Source organism: Dromaius novaehollandiae, chromosome 22 (genome assembly GCF_036370855.1).
Source record: "Dromaius novaehollandiae isolate bDroNov1 chromosome 22, bDroNov1.hap1, whole genome shotgun sequence".
Lineage (NCBI taxonomy): Eukaryota > Metazoa > Chordata > Aves > Casuariiformes > Dromaiidae > Dromaius > Dromaius novaehollandiae.
The window spans coordinates 8,957,827-8,973,866 of record NC_088119.1 but is presented as its reverse complement, the minus strand read 5'-3'; the positions used below and the strand labels follow the sequence as shown (position 1 = coordinate 8,973,866).

The 16,040-nt window shown below is 47.3% G+C and overlaps 2 protein-coding genes across 2 annotated transcripts; both read right to left on the bottom strand.

Annotated features, from left to right (window-relative positions):
* Positions 1–202: 202 nt before the first annotated feature.
* SNF8 (SNF8 subunit of ESCRT-II) lies at positions 203–4,455 on the bottom strand. Its single transcript, XM_026106972.2, has 8 exons — positions 4,350–4,455; positions 3,932–3,982; positions 3,144–3,282; positions 2,561–2,665; positions 1,794–1,866; positions 1,216–1,357; positions 920–994; positions 203–444 (listed from the first exon to the last, which is right to left on the bottom strand). The coding sequence occupies exons 1-8, from the start codon at positions 4,401–4,403 to the stop codon at positions 307–309; spliced, it is 777 nt and encodes a 258-aa protein (XP_025962757.1). The 5' UTR covers positions 4,404–4,455; the 3' UTR covers positions 203–306.
* A 791-nt stretch (positions 4,456–5,246) lies between these two features.
* On the bottom strand, positions 5,247–13,437 carry GIP (gastric inhibitory polypeptide). Its single transcript, XM_026106974.2, has 6 exons — positions 13,376–13,437; positions 11,102–11,229; positions 9,921–10,067; positions 9,461–9,592; positions 6,421–6,513; positions 5,247–5,406 (listed from the first exon to the last, which is right to left on the bottom strand). The coding sequence occupies exons 2-6, from the start codon at positions 11,173–11,175 to the stop codon at positions 5,397–5,399; spliced, it is 456 nt and encodes a 151-aa protein (XP_025962759.2). The 5' UTR covers positions 11,176–11,229; positions 13,376–13,437; the 3' UTR covers positions 5,247–5,396.
* Positions 13,438–16,040: the final 2,603 nt, after the last annotated feature.

Genomic DNA, 16,040 nt, shown 5'->3' with positions numbered 1-16,040 from the left:
AGAAGTGTCACTGCTGCCTCTGAGATTCTTTAGACACAGTCACATTCAAGACTGCAGTTGAAATAGCAGCCTATATAATTTTCCTCTTGCTGTGACAAGGAATTAGTGTTTGTAGTCATAGGTGGTATTTCCACCCACAACACAGGAGAAAATTCAAAGGTAAGCAAGTATGAATTAGTCCTATTAAACTCTTCAAGCTAGACACTTTTTAGAAAACTTTATTTAAAGTCCACTGTCCCTGTGTTTCAGGTGATATGCAAATAATCTCACAAGAAGAATTATATACAGGCACAGAATACTTAGCAGTCAAGGTATTGCCTCTTTGGCTTCCTCTGGAGTGATTTCCTGAGAGTACAGCTCTGTAAAGAGAGCAGGCAGCCAGTACTGAGGGTCTCCTGCTGCCTGTGTATCCAGCCAGGCCATTCCTTCCTTCAGCAAGTGTTCCTGTACAGAGTGGAAACTGTGAGTGAAACTTAACCAAATGGCTGACAAGCCATTCATAGTGGATGCCTGATCTCACATTTATCCTAGGGTAAGGGAGTATTGTAGAACTTGAACAAAAATAATTGTTGCCCATCTTGAGCTCAGGGAATATAATTCAGGCACCCAATCATGCCCACCCTGCTACAGCAGTATGTTTATGCAGGACCTGAGCTAACAAGATTCAAGCTTTTAACTGAGTTAATCAGTGAAGCCACAGATGTCATCTGCAGCTGCTGAGTTTGTACCCAAGATTTTGGCTTCTTCAACCTACCCTGAAGCAGCACGTACACTGTCTTTGGTCTACCGGCTTAGCTTAGGACTGTCTATGCGTGCTGTGATCACACATCCCCACCAAAGCGTCTGCAGGAGGGCTGCAGAAGCAGCCACTCTATACTGTCATTTAACCCCACAATGCACAAGAGACCTTCATACATACCAGCACCTGCTTTGCTCGTTCTGTCTCCCACTTTAGACTGGATCTGATCTCACCGACTGTTACATATCCCTTTTTCTGAAAAGAGAGGAAAAATACTGTATACTCCTAGTCAAGGCTTAAGTCTGTAGTTTAGAAAAGTGTGAACAGTTGTGCTTACAGGCCTGATTTACTCTCAGCTCAAGTTCTAGCTTTGTGTTCATGCTGGAATTTGTGTTTTCTACACCATGTGTTTCCTGTCATGGAAGCAGTAAGGTTCTTTCATAGTGGTTGTATTTTAAAATCTCCTGACTCGATACCTCTGCCAGCTGCAAGACGACTGTGTGATCCATGTTCAGTTCAGCTGGTACAGACTGGATCAGATATGTTCCACCAACAGGAATAATCCCAAAGCCATTCCCCAAGACCTTCAGCTTCTTGATTGCACGAAGGAGATCATCCCTGAGAAGCAGAGGTCAATGCAAGGCTTTAAAGCAAGAGCTCCTCTTGAACTGCACACTACATTCTGTAAATAAGGAAGGCTTGAACTGCAGAAGCTAGGAGCAATAGCTGCTTGGTGCTTGCTGCAACTTTAGGTAATGAAAAGTGTTTTATAAAGCAATTTAGAATTAGTCTAGATGTCTATGCCCCTCTTCAGAAGTGTAGATTTGTGTTACAGACACAGTCCTTAAACACCTAAGGGGTTACAGAGAAAGCACACTTCTGCTTTCTGAACTGAAATGGTTAACAGAATTATAACAGCACACTTAGAAGTCATTAGAAATCAAATTTGGAATCCAGTTAATAGCAGCATCTTCAAGTGCTGCAGTGATCAATCATCCCCCTTTTCTTCCCTGAATGCTACTTGACTCCCCTTTCCTGTAAAACAGGTACTCACTGGCTGACATCCTGAGCAAACTTCCCCCTTCCCTTCAGCACTTGCTGATGAAGTTCTTCCAGTGTTATCAGACCTAAGAGTCAACAAAAGAGGACAGGAAAGCATTACTGCTTATAAAAAAAAGAGTAGTCAAGTCTCCTTTGTGCGTTTGCCACTGGCTCACCTCTGCCTTAACATTTTACAAGTGGCTGTTCATTGTTCCCAGTTAAGGCCGAGTAAGATAAGTGTCTCGTCATTTCTGTTTGCAGAACTAACATGCAGCAGTCAGCTGTTGCCTTCCCCCACAAATGTATCACACTCAAGTTTCAGCTGGTTTTGATGTAGCCTATTCTTGGTCTCAGATTGTCCTTCTGGAGTGGAGAGCACCCAGTATCTTTATCAGGCACTTACTACTATTTTTATTCTTCTGGATATTGCTGTAATCCTTTAAAGACAATCTTAGTGTCAGGCTCAAAGCAGTGACTTACTCCTTATTCCTTCAAGATTGTCATTTATCACTACTGTTTCCTCAAGGTAATGGGAATTGCAGTTTCATTACTTAAATAGGGCAGAGTTGCTTGATTTCCACAGAAACTAATCAACCTGGATAATTACCAGTGACATAACTTTAACATGTTATAAAAACAAGAAGGCTTTTCAGGGGCAATGAAGACAAAACTCATCTCAGCATTTTCTGAATCTAGCAAAGAACATAACACTGACTGAGGTGACTCATTTTCCAGAGGGAAATTCTTCTCCATAGAAGCCAGACACAGCAGGAGCCTCACCTCCATTCCTGTGCTTCAGAGCCAGACAAACTTCAATAATCTGCACACCCAGTTCATAGTAAAAGTCTCCAACTCCCAGCATCTCTGACCAGAATCCTTTACCGGCTGTAAAGTGAGAAAGGGGAAAGCGATTAGACCATTGGCAAAAATATCCTTCCTTAACGGTTACTCGTGCCAAGCAGCCTGCTTACTCCTTGCAGAGCTGCAGGCTGTGAAGCAACAGGACAGAAGAGGTTAAGGGATCTTTGACTATATCAGACTTAGACATGAAAGACACAGAACCAGAAGTCTGGTTCAGAGGACAGTGTTTTTCCCCCTAAGGTAAGCAAAGACCTATAGCACTGTCAGATCTGTCAATTAATAGTCTCCATTCTGGGAATCTCCACCTCTTTTCTCCTCTTTGAAATAAACAGCACCTCAAGGTACTTGCTTCTTTTCCTTGACCAACTGACAAACCCCAAGAATCAAAATACCACCAGCTTTCCTCGAGGACAACTTCCATCAGATTCCCCAAGAAGTGTTTACTGTATCACAACAGGGAGATGAAGCCTTAGCTCGTTAAACCCTGGTGCCTGTTCCTCACATGCCAAAGGATCCACTCCTATTGTTGCACACATATCCTGGAACTGGACCCGAAACTGGGGATTTTTACGGATCTCTTGCTTGTGTTTGCTGGCAAACTCCTCTAAGTTGGTCTTAAACATATCCAGCTGCTTAGACATCTGAAAGACACAATTGCAGAGAAGAAGCATTTCTGTCTTAACATTAATTTAATGCGTATTTTCCATAAGCATATCATATACTTACCCTCCCCCCCCCCGAAACTAAGTAAGTACAGTCCTCAAGTAACATGAGGGTCTCTGACACGCTGCCTACTGAGTGCAGATGCCCCAGTGGTCTTAAAGGAAGGAAAGAAGATAAAGTTGCTTGCTGAAGTCATAATTCTCCATTTTAACACTGAATGCACATTCACATTGCGCATTCACACAGCGCAAAGTGCACATTTTAACACCGAATACAAACTACTGTCAGGCCACAGCGGGGATACAGCAAGGCAAAGGGCTACTTCGAACCAAGAGATGGGCTTAGAAGGGGCGGCAGTTGCTCCATGATGTGCACGGGGTAGAAACTGCTCTACATAAAACAGACGTTGCTGAGGGGCCTGAGAAAGGAGGCAGAGAAAGATCCCTCAGAAATGTCACAGCCTTCTGACGGAAGAGCAATCTAATGGGGGCCACCGTTATCCACGCTGCTCGTTACATCCGGACTCTGAGGCAGAGAGAGAAACGGCCCCGGCCTTGGGTCTGGGCGCGCTGTCACGGTACCCTGCTGCCGGTTACCCCGCTGCCGGGGAGGGGGCAGATCTCCCACCTGGGCCAGCTGGTCCTCGGCCAGCACCGTCCCCCGCTCCTTGTACTTCGCCTGTGGGAGGAAAGCGCAGCGTGAGGGACGGAGGCACCGGGGGGCCGCGGCAAGCACCGGGGCTGCCGGAGAGCTCAGGGCACTGGCAGAGGGGGCAGGACCGGGGGGGGGGGGCTGGCGCCCCCCTCCAGGGGCCCAAGGGGGTCTGGGACCCCTCAGGTGGGACCAGCAGGGCCTCGGCACCCCCCGCCCAGGATGGGGGAGGCTGGGGGGGATCTGCTACCCCCAAAATGGGCCCGGTGACCCCCCGCGGGGCTGCTGGGGCCTGGTTCCCCCCCCGAAAGCGGCCCGGCGGGGCCTGTCCCCCCCTCCCCAGGCCCCGCTCCCCTCCCCAGGGCCCGTCCCCGGCGCCCCCGCCCCCCCTCACCTCCGCGAGCTTCTTCTTGGCGATGGCGCCCGCGCCCACCCCCCGCCGGTGCATCCCGGCGCCGGCGGCCCCTCCGCGCGCCGCCTGACGTCATCGCCCTGCGACAGGAAGCGGTGACGCCCTGCGGGGCGGGGCGGGGGGGGGTTGGCTGCCTAGGCCCCGCCATGTCGGGGGTCTCGCGCCCTCGCCCCCTTCCCCGGGGCACCGGAGCCGGAGGGGGGGCTGCTTCCCCTCCCTTTCCGCGCCGCAGGGGGCGGGGGGAGCCCACCGAGGGCTTCAGGCCGCGCTGGGGGGTCTTTCGTGGTGGGGGAGGGAAGGCCCTGCTGGGGGCGGTGCCCCCCCCCCCCCGGTGAAGCCCGGTTTGGGGCCCTCCCGTGTGGGGCGAGTCCCTGTCGGGGGGGTTGGAGCCCCCCCAGTGGGGGCGAGTATCTGGGGAGGTGGCAGCCCCCCAGGTGGAGTAGGTCCCTGTTTTGGGAGGGTCTGGGTCCCCCCAGAGGTGGGTGAGCCCGTGTTGGGGGGGGGTTGGGGCCCCCCGGGTGGGGGTGAGTCTGTTTGGGGAGGTTTTGGGCCCCCGGGAAGGGAAGGTGAGGCCTCGCGGCTGCTGGGGACTGGCAGAAGGTCGTGGCGAGGCGAGCGCTCGGTCGGGGTTCGTTTCCAGGATGAGCAGCGCGGGGTGAAGTTTTGTGCACAGCCGGAGCCGATGCTCGGCCGTTCTTCAGGCCAGGGCCCCGTGGCAGGTCCCGGGCTCCCGAGCACCTCAGACCCGCGCCTGTGCTGTGGTTCAGTGTAGACCGAATTCATCGGCCCTCCCAAGGCGCGTTACGAGAGCCTTGTTTGGAAGGACGCTTATTTTTTTTAATGCAATATTTTGTAGTCTGTCCCCAAATTGAGTCTAAGTCAGTCTTATTTCAGCTTCAGACTAAACTCTTTATTGCTTACATTAGCAAATTGGACAATATGCACAGAGCAGAGGGAACATAAAATATCTTCCTCCTTAACATATCTGTGGGTAGGATCAAGAGGCAGCTCCTCTGGAGGGTCCTGGAGTTACAGAGCCCTAATGAAGCAGATGTGGGAGAAAAAAATATAAATCCCTATAGTACTGCATTAAGCCATTGTGAAAGAAGTCATATGTTACCACCCTCTCTACCCACCACCCCCTTCTGATAGCTTGCAAACCCATTTGCTCATTTTGATAGCAAGACAGAAGTGTCAAAAGTTAGTGAGTACCTGTTAGTAAGTACCTTCAAGTTTTGAGAAAATCAGAAACTGATTAGAGAGATGCAAATAGATGTTCTTCTGAGAGGAGGACTGCACAATAAGCTCAACAGTAATTTGTTTTATCTGGCCTGCTGGCTGGCCAGCCAGCACACTGTGACCAATCTGCATGGAATTGTCCACAGCACAGATCTGCCTCTTATTTTCAACCTACATTTACTCATGGCCAGTTCATCCCTTTTTGTTCTTGTGCCAACTTTTTCTGTTAGCGTAAACAGCTCTTCTCTCTCTCTCTGGTGTTTATAGACGGTGACTTTGTCCTCAGCATTCATTTTACTAGACTAAAGGTAAGATGTGCTCTCTGTTCCCTTGAGCCTTCTGGTAGCCCTGCCCTGCACCTTTTGTATCCTGAGTTCTTGTTATGTTTCTCCCTGAATGTCTTTTCTAGCAGTGTGCAATGCGGAGAAAAAGTATTTCCTGTAAGTGGTCTGATACCACTATTTTTTCCTTTTTCATTTCATAAACACCACCTTTTATCATAAAACAAGGGAAAAGGTGTTTTTCTAATCCCCCTTCTCTAGATAGTCATTATTTGAAAACTGTTTTTCCCCACTTTGTCATGAAGGTGACCAGAAAATACCTTTGCAGAGCCAAACTCTGGCCAGAGCTCTTTACTTTTCAGACAAATCCAGCTGAGCTGCACCGTGTGAGCACCGAGTGGTTATCTATGGAAATCCTAAACCCATTGATTGAACGCTGCAGCAAGCATCTTTGCGGCAGGGCCTTTGTACAGTGCTGGAAAGGGATCCGAGGGGTGCTTTTAAGAACAGATAGAGCTAGAACAGCCACTCACGTTGGTCTGCAGAGATCAGCCGAAATCAGCCATGTCAGAAACTCCTGGCTCAAAACATCCTTCAAATCTTCTGATCCATCTGGAGAAGTAAAACTGCAAGAAATGTCCCATGACATAAATACAAATGGGAGAAAACAATCCAAATGCAGAATATAACAGCCGCTTATTCCTATACCCCCAAGTTCACAGGAACATTTTATTTTCTTTCTGTTGTAGTATCTTTGACTCAATGCATTGCTCGCCAGCCTGTCAGTCCTGGCAACTTTTCTTTTTTATCTTTTTTGCTGCTTGCTGCCAGTTGCTTCCATCTTTCCTTCTGTGAAACTCTCAAGGGTTTTTTTGTTCCTAGAAAATCTGGGCATCTCACACTTGGGTTCAGAGCTCCTGTCTGTCCCACAGAGCTTGAGAAATGAGACTGTTCTGCAGAGCTAGTGGTGCCAGTGTCAATGGGGAGGAACTGACAGGGATGAACTGCTCTGAGAAAAGGGAGCCAGAAGGATTTCTCTCTCTTCCTGCTACGATTGGGCCCTGGGTCTCAGCTGAGCCTGATTCAAATTAGACACCTCAGGCTCTTGCCTCAGTTCATCTCCTGCCTTCGCTGCTTCATATCTCCGCAGCCAGGAGGCTGCATTTTCTTCTTTTCCTATTTCTCAGTACTCCCTGTTATTCTTAACTAAATTTGTCACTTCATCCTTTTTTTTTTCTCTCTGCAGCCTTTCCTCCCCCTATATTCTGAAGCATCCATGTATAAAATCCCTGCTTCTCAGCCTAGATCAAGAATTAGTTAGTGCCACATGGATCCATATCCTTTTAGTTTTCTCTGTCCTCTTCCTGCAGGTGCCACTTAGGTGCTTGACAAAGTTAGTCATTTCCTGCTTAACAAAGTCCCTCTGCTACTGCCTGAGCATGAGCTGTAAACAGGGAGAGACTGTTTGAATTAAAGGGCATTTTGCTCTTAGTAACAGTTTTTCCTGTATTGTGGAATAGAAGTGCCAGTGGGGAAGGAAAGAATAAGGGGAAATCTTGATGGCTGAGAGTTGCCCCAACTGTAGCCAAAGGATTCACAAAAGCTTTAACCCCTTTTTGACATGATGAGCTGCTTGCACAAAACAGCGCCTTGGACTGACAGCTCTGGGATGCTTAACAGTGAGCACGTCTGTCAGGCTTGGGGCGCGAGAAGGAATTGTCCACCAACTCCGCAGCGTGCCGTGTTCGCTTGTATACCCAGAAGGCATCAAAGCAAAGGCAGAGCGTGGGTGAAGCAGCATCTATGCTCCAAACTCGCAAAGGAAAGTCTTTGTTTTCAAGGACTGTCCCTCGAAAGCCACATTTTTTATTTGCAATTAAGGAGATTAGGGGAGACACTAGAAAAATTCTTTTTTAAGAATGAGGCTAATTAAGCTGATTAATCTCTACCATCAAAGGTTTTCCCTTCCCCCCCCCCCCCCCGTAAGAACAGGTTAGACAAACATCTGTCAGGAACAGTTTAGGTTGAGTTGATCCTGCCTTGGAGCAGAGGTCAGACTAAATGACCTCCTGAGATCCCTCAAAGCCCTGGTTTCTTTGATTTTGTATTTTCAGTATGATTAGCAATTCTTGGTGTCTGATTTTCTGAGTGCTCAGCCTGAAACACCTCTGTGAACCATAACTGCCTTCCTTTCCCCCACCGAGTGTCATTCCCCCCCTCTTCTAAAGCAGTTAGCATGCAAAGGCTGTGAAAGGCTGCAAATGCCACCAGATACTTGTTCCAGATGACTGTCCCGTGACTCCTTGTACATAGAGATTTAGTATTTTTGCATGGAGACACTAGAATTGTGCCTGAATGATGTGGGCTGCATGCAGTGAGTGCCTGTATTCCTCTGTGCCACCATTTTAGGACTTAGCAACAGCAACCTGTTAGGTTTCGTAAAATCTCCTTCGTGTTAAAGGAAGGAAATGTTTCCTTCATTTGTGTGTGCGGAGTGTTTTTTTTTCTTTTTTTTAAATATAGAATGTATCTGAGAACAGATTTGTGTTTGGACTAAGGCATGCAATTTGTTTTTCGAACATTTGTGCCATAAGCTAAGACTGGGGGAGGTGAAACGGGCCATTGACAGGCTGTGGATATGCTGACGCAGCACAAAGCGGCAGCGCTGCGATACACCAGTGTGCTCGCAGCCAGATGGCTGGGGAGACGGAGGCACTCGAGCTGCAGCAGCAGAGCGCTCCATATGGACCCATTTACCTTGCCGAGAAGTACCTGTTCAAAGCTAGCTCTTATCGCCATCGTTACTGCGAGCCGCGTAGGCACATTGGAAGAATCTAGATGTCCAGGTTGACTGAGTTGCAAAATATCCAATAAAAGGCACAGATCCGAAACAAACTGGGAAATTTTTCTTTGGTCACTCAGGCTTCTCTGTGGTTTCATGTTTAGATGACAGGCTTTTCATGACATGAGCTTGTAGCAGTGATATCAGGAAATAACTGGTTTTAACTGGTTAACACATTCTCAGTGGAATAGTTTTTTTTTCCCCCCCATGGGCAGATTTGATCAAATCAAAATATCTGATAGAAAATGTATGAATCCCATCTCATTTTTCCACAGGAAAGTTTTCTTCTGATAAGGTGGAAGGGCTTTGTTTTGATTAGGTCAAAACACTTCATTTTGACTTCACCGTTACGGTGATGTTAGAAAGTTATGGGAATGGATGTGCTTCAGCCTCGTCAAAAGGTAGTGCTTTGACCTTATCAGAGCACGGAGCTGATGAGGCTATTCTGCCGTTTCCAAAAGCAAGACCCCCCTCAGCCCCTCTACCCCCATGTTTTCCGAAATGTGCGTTTTGAGAGACATTTCAAAATTTTAAAACTGTCTTTGTTCTTTTCCTCCCTCACGAGACAGAGTTTCAAAATATGAAATTTCATTTTGAAATGGATTTTTTTTTCTTCCTATGCTGACATTGTTGACACTGATTTCTGCCCCAAAATATCCCTGGATAAACGCTGGGGGACCTCTCCCTCCATGCAACCACAGTTTTTCTCTCTGTCTGTTCTCTGATCTCACCTCTGACTTTTCTTGTTTTTCAGAAGCCAGGCAAAGAAGTCTTTGGCTTCCTGGCTGCTCAGGTCCAGGCTTTGGCCATTCACAGCGGATACTTGGGGCTCGGCTTCCCTCTTGTATGGCTCAATGATGTTCCTGGAAAGGCAAAATTGGAAGATAACAGCCCGGAATGCCACAAGAGGGTGCTAAAATGCTGCTTTTCCACAAAATCCAGCTCCCTCCCATTCCATCTACCAGCAGCCAGAGAAGAAGGTGGTTTGGATAGGTAGAGGGATAGTTGTGCTGTCTGCTGACAGAGGAGAAACATTTCTAGGGCTTAGAAGAAAGAAGAAACAAGTCCCCAGAGAATCACTGCTGTAGTCCAAGAAAAATATCCTCAGCTCTACGTTCTGCTGTAGCCATCAGCTGGTTGACGACAGCTCAAAGTTTGGATCATAGGAGCACTGAAAGTCTACACACTTACTCGCTTTTCTTCTCCCGTCTGGCTAGCAACCATTCCACGAAGTTCTTCTTCAGCATGTTATCCATCGTGCGGCTGTAATCGCTTGCCAGGGTGGCCTCAGAGTAGCGCCTCTGCACCGCTCTGGCACTGGGACTCCTTACACTTACGCTAGGGTAGGAGCACAGACACGAGTGAGTGCAGCACACATGGGGAGCGAACGCTACACAGGCTTTTGCTTGGAGTTCCACGTGCAGCTCCTATAGTCAGCAAGGTTTTGTAATCAGTTTTAATCCTTTTTGGTACCAGTGACCCTTCCTGCACCATAAAGTGCAGAGGTAGCTAGAGAACGGGCTAGCACGCTTCTCATCCGTTTCGCTGGCTGCTAACCCAGCTGCAGCTCAGCTTCAACTACAGAGGAGGAGCTGAGCTTGGGATATTTACTGATTGTCTGGGCTCAGTGTGGTCTTCCTTGCCATCGCCCGACTCACACGGACTGGAAGTTTGGCTCAGTGCTAAGGTACCAAGGCGACTCAGGCTCCCTTCTCTAGCGAGCTGCAGACCTAGGGCCAAGGGAAGCTCTTCCTGTGTCCTGGAGAGCCTAAAGGGTGGGTGGCAGGAGACAAGGTCTGACCTTGATGCCAGTGCTGGCCTGGCAGCATAGACATAGTTGGCGGCCGCTTAAGTTAACAAAGGCTGCCAAGGCTGATCCTTTTTTCGTACTATTGTCTGGAGTTGCTGCAACTCCTACTGCTCTAATAAGGATCCTTTTGGATCCTCTCAGAAATTTCATGGCAGGAGGCAAGAAGAGAGAGAAAGTCTTTGTTATGTGCCTACTTTATATTACTGGTCATATTTTCAAATTTTCCCTAGCCTCATTCATGTGAGACAATTGCATCTCATTTCTAGTTCCCAGCTAACCTTGTTCTCTTCCTAGTTGAATTCCAGCCTGTTCCTCCCAACCCTGAGCCATGAAGTTTGCAGAACTTGAGAGTTCTTGGCTCTGACTCAAAGGCTTTAGCTTGATACCTCTATTATCATTTGCTCGTCTCTGTACTGTAGGCTGTCTGTCTATTATCCGAGGTCTACCTGAGGACTGATGTTCTCACCCGTTTACCAAGATGCCAATGGAAAGAGTCCATTTGCCTGCAACGGGGAGCTGGAAAAGGCTCAAAATGCATTGTGGGCTGTTCCTAAACACTTACCCCGAGACATTCTCTTCCATCAAAACAAGGCTCAGAGAGGCAAGGAGCAGAGAGAGAACTTTCAAAGACTTCATTTTCTTGGCTTGTTTCTTGGTTCAAAAGTAGAAAGCAATTCAAATGTCTGGCCCCTGTAATGCATGGGGACAGAGAAGTGACAGGAAAGTAAACCCAGAAGGAGGTGCAGTGGTTAGGCACGTGTCTGTGCTTGTAAATGTGTTTCTTCAGTCCCTGTGCTTGGAACAGCCTTCTCCATCCTACAAAGCCCCCTCTGCCGTTCCCACTTAAATTACTTTTTCAATGCCAATGCTCTTTCCTGCCCTGGTGTCTTTTAATGTTTGTTCCCTATACTTTTATTGTAACCATCAAATTCATTGTGGGTTGCACATTCCTTGAAGCAAGGACATTGTCTTCCTCCATGTTTACAAGCTGACCCCGTTGGTACCTCATTGTGCTTTAAGGGTTGAGTCAACCTTAAGGATGTGAAGGGGAATGTACGTTTGGATCAGGCAGTTCCATAGGAAGCGGGAGTAGCGTGGCATCCCGATTGTCCCACGCTACAGTTCTGCGGGATTTAGGAGGTTGATCTAACTTCTGGGAGATTTTTCTCTTGAGAGAGGTAATGCCTGAAGTAGGGACCGGAGCCAAAAACAGTGAGTATCACTTATGAAAAATATCGCATGGACAGTGACGGGATCGGACCCCAAGATTTATTAGTTTCAAGCTGTTTCTGGTCCTCACATCCACAGCTGAGCTCACCAGCCCTCGGACATTTGAGCTCTTTTAATTACTATCCCAGCTCTAAAAAGTCTGTACAAAAATGGTTTTTATCATGGCTCATAGATATGTTTTATTGTTCCTCACTCTTCGTTATAGATATTTCTGGAAATTGCATTGCAATGGAGAGTTGCTGTTAACAAGAATAATAAAGTAACAGGAAGAACAGGACTAGATCAGGACTCAGGTATCCCATCCTTCAAAAATTTATTTATACATTAATGTATCTTTACTCATATAAGTAGCTATTTGTCCTCTTACAATAGTCTTAATTATTATTTTACAGAAGGTGGGAGTTTGAATGTTTTTCATAATTAAGGCACTTTATTTCTGGAAAGCTATGACATTTTTACAAATGTTTTCAGCCCTTCTTATTAAGTGAAAAAAATACCAAATGCATTACATTATCTCAGATACATCAAGATGAGATTAATACTCTTAAAAACAAAGGTGTAATATTCTGTGAACACTGGCAAAAATCCCTAAAATACTTTTAGCTAAAACAATAAAAGATAAATAGGTACGGAGTGTGCTAACACCAAAAGTAAATTCCATTGTACAAAAAGCTGAGGAATATTTTTAATGAGAATTGAAAAAAGTGTCATGATTAAATAACTGATTAAATAACTTCTATTTGCTTTTCATTACATATATTGATGATATAATATAACGATGGGTGTGACAATGATCTGGAAATAGCTAAGTCGTGGAAGAATATTATTGTGCTTAAGGTAATTATTTATGAAGCTAGGAGAGGAAATGTGTGATAGCCTTAATTTTAAGAGGGCAGTGCTCATTAAAGCATTCTCTGACAATGATGAATTTACCCAAAAAGGGAAGAGAAGAGGTCCAAATTTTCCAGAGATTGTCGGAAAACAAGTTCTGAGTTAATACAAGACCTTTCTGCCTGAATGGCACTGAAATGGACTGGTGAAGCTCTGCTGTCCCCGACTGGCACAGGGTTTCCTGAGGTACCTACGCTCCTCTGATCCCAGAATTTGACAGCTTCACGGAAGGTGGTTTGCTGACCTGTTCCACAGCTGCCCTGGAGGAGCATTATCTGCCATGGGGAGCTTTGCCACATGAAGGCTTTCTAGCTCCCCTGTGCAATACTGTCTGCTTTGGAAAAAGCATTATCCCTGTTTTATCCATAGCCGGGAGGACATGAGAAACAACTGAGAACAAATTTCACCTTTTTTCCCTTGGTAGCACTTGTTTAAAGGCACAGATCCCAAGCTATTTCCTGCACACGGAAGCCTCCTCTGAAATAACGGTCTTTGCCTTTACAGCATCACACGTACACAGCTTCAACTCCTTTCTGCCAAACCTAACAAGATAATTGCTAGTCTTCTGCCACTTTGGAGAAAGCTTAGCCAAAGGTACAGGTTGTTCCTGCTCTGCTACATCTACTATCTGATACTCTAGCTCTAGTCACTGCCACTGTTAGCTTAGAAGAAAGAATAGAAATTAAAAAAGAAAGACTGATGCAGAGCTTCTTACCTTCCTGCTCCTCTGAAGCAGCCCAGGGGATTTCAGCCGGTTCTGGTGCTCAGACAAGACCCTTTGGAGCCTTTATATATATTAGCTGTGAGGGACTGAACCCACTTCCATGGAGTAAACAGGAAATCAAGCACCTAATCAAAGCAATTCGAACCCACTTAGATCTGCTTCATTAGGTCCGTTGACCTGCAGAGCAGGAAAATAACCTTTTAAAATATGTTTACATTAATGGCAATTAAACATTACCATATTGCAAAATCAAGGATGAATGTGTATTGTGGGCATAATACATATGGCGTTGGTCTAAAACCTGATTACACATAGCACCTCTTTCCACCGGTAAAAACTTCCTTGATCTCCATCTTTTCTTTTGCAAAGTGCGAATCTCATCTTAGCGAGATCCGGGCTGCTCCTCCTCGCTCTTAGGTATGAAGTAGGAGTAACTTTGCCGAAGCGAGGGGCTCGCGTCCTCGCTGCGCTGCTCGAGGACCGCGACGGGAGGGCGGTCAGGAGGGGCAGCCGGGTGAGCTCGGAGCAGAGCGCCCGTTTCAGCCGTGTGAATCCAGCTGCCTCTGTCCCGAGCGAGCGATGGGGCGCTTCCTCTGCGCCGCTCGGCCGCTGGCCGGGGACACGTGTCGCGGAGGCCATCACCTCTCCTTCCCCTGACACTGCAGGAGGGCAGATGTGCCCCAGATGTTGATCATGGCAGAATTCATTGAGTACAAAGGGTAAAGCCACTTCCACCAGCTCTGCCATGACTTCACGCCTGGTAAAGTTCTCCCTGGCGTCTGACCCATCTGACCCACCCCAGGGCTGTTTGGGAGCAGTGCCAGGCCCAGTAAGTTCTGATGCTGTTGGCTGTTGTAATGGCAAACCAGCTACTTCGGTGGTCTACGAGTCCTGGCTGCATCCCAGGTACTCCAGGATCCCCCTCGCACACAGGTTATTTCTACCAAAGGAGCAGAAATTGCTTGGTTGGTTTTTCTGGTACCAGCCTGACCCACACGCTGAGCTCTGTGCACATCGTTACCAAAACGAAACACTGCCCGCGGCCGATGGTGCTGATTTGCAGAATACAGCCCCATCCACGCTTCAGCTCCCCAGGGCTGTCTGAGCTTTTGCAGGAGGTTATCCAGGTTGCAGCCTTCCCCTCAGGTCTGCCAGCACTTGTTCACGTAGTTCGGCTGAGCAGCTAGGAGCAGCAACCCAGCACACCTGGGTGTAGGAGGGATGTGTGTTCGCAGCCTCCCAGACCGCTGCTGGCTCAGCTGCAGCTCAGATCTGTGTGAACAAAGTAGGTTTCTGGTTAACAGGGCTGTGCAAGAAGCAGCCCGGAGCGGAACTGCAGTAATAATGGCAAAATTGGAAGGTGTCACAGGTTGCACGGCGGGAGAGGGTTTCACTGTGCTGGCACGGTGCCCTCGCATATCTTGCCCGTAAGGCGTATGGCAATCTAGCACTTCCAGCACGGCAGGCTACGTCTCCCCGAATAAAGGCTACCCGTTTTGAAGCCCCTTTCTAAGAAGTGCTTGTCCCACGTTTTGAAAGCGCTGCTGTGACACACTATCGGATGCAGACTTATTTCAACCGCTACCACTATTTCTACACCAGTAAAACGCAGAGCACAGAATTAACGTGCATCTCGCTCACTCCAGCGCTGGCAAAGGAAAGCTCTCGCTGCTCTCTAGTTATCCAATTGCCCAGCGTAACCTGCCTCTCAGACAGAAAGTGTTGCATTTATATTGCGTTAAGATAAAGCATTAGAAGGACATTGTTAGGGCAGATTAAGACTTCAGCGCTATTAGGGAGTAATTATTACTTTCACAGGAACTACCTGACACGTAGCTCAGTCCTGTGACCAGCACCACACAAGCACCCAGGATCTCCAAAGGCTTTCGTCCACGCAACAAGCATCGTGCCTGCTCTGATAAATGATGCAATGTAGTAGTTACAAGTAGCCAATTTACACTCGCAGCACAGTTGCTAATCAATAAAATGGAATAGTTTATCCTGGTTGCTTTATTATATGTATTCTGGGTACTTCACTCCCAGCCAACTCAGATATCTTGTTTCTCCAAAGTGCACCCTATTTGTTTTCCCCTCATTAAGTGCCTCTGTAGGATATAAAGTTAATAGAGTGAAATAAATATCCAGCAACATTAAATATTGACCTACTGTTCACAGTTACGGTTATTTCAGGGCATCTGCTCATGATCCAGTCTGGACTGCAGCATTGCTCTAAAATTTCTCACAATCTTTCAAACAAAAAAAAAACCCAAGCAGATATACAGAAGTATTTCCGAAGAGATGTGGTGTTGCCTGAATTTTGTTCTATCTGTGCGATATCCACAGATCAATGCCTAAAATGATTAACCTTTGCCTGCCACATCAGGTCTGTGAAGTCTAGAGGCTAAGAGTGAAGCGCTGCCCTGAAGGGCCACATACCCACAGCTGCTTTTCCCAGCACAACAGAGGGGCTAATTACAGACGCAGACCTTGCCCTTCTCCAGCCTTTGACCAGCAGAGCTCCAACAACGCTTCCCCCGACGCGTTATTCGGGGTCTGCTACGTTCTCTCATAACAGGAGTCATTTCACAAGCTTTAGCTGGGTCCCCAGCCTGGGACAGAAAACACTTTGGTTTAGGTTTCACCCAGCTGGAGCATT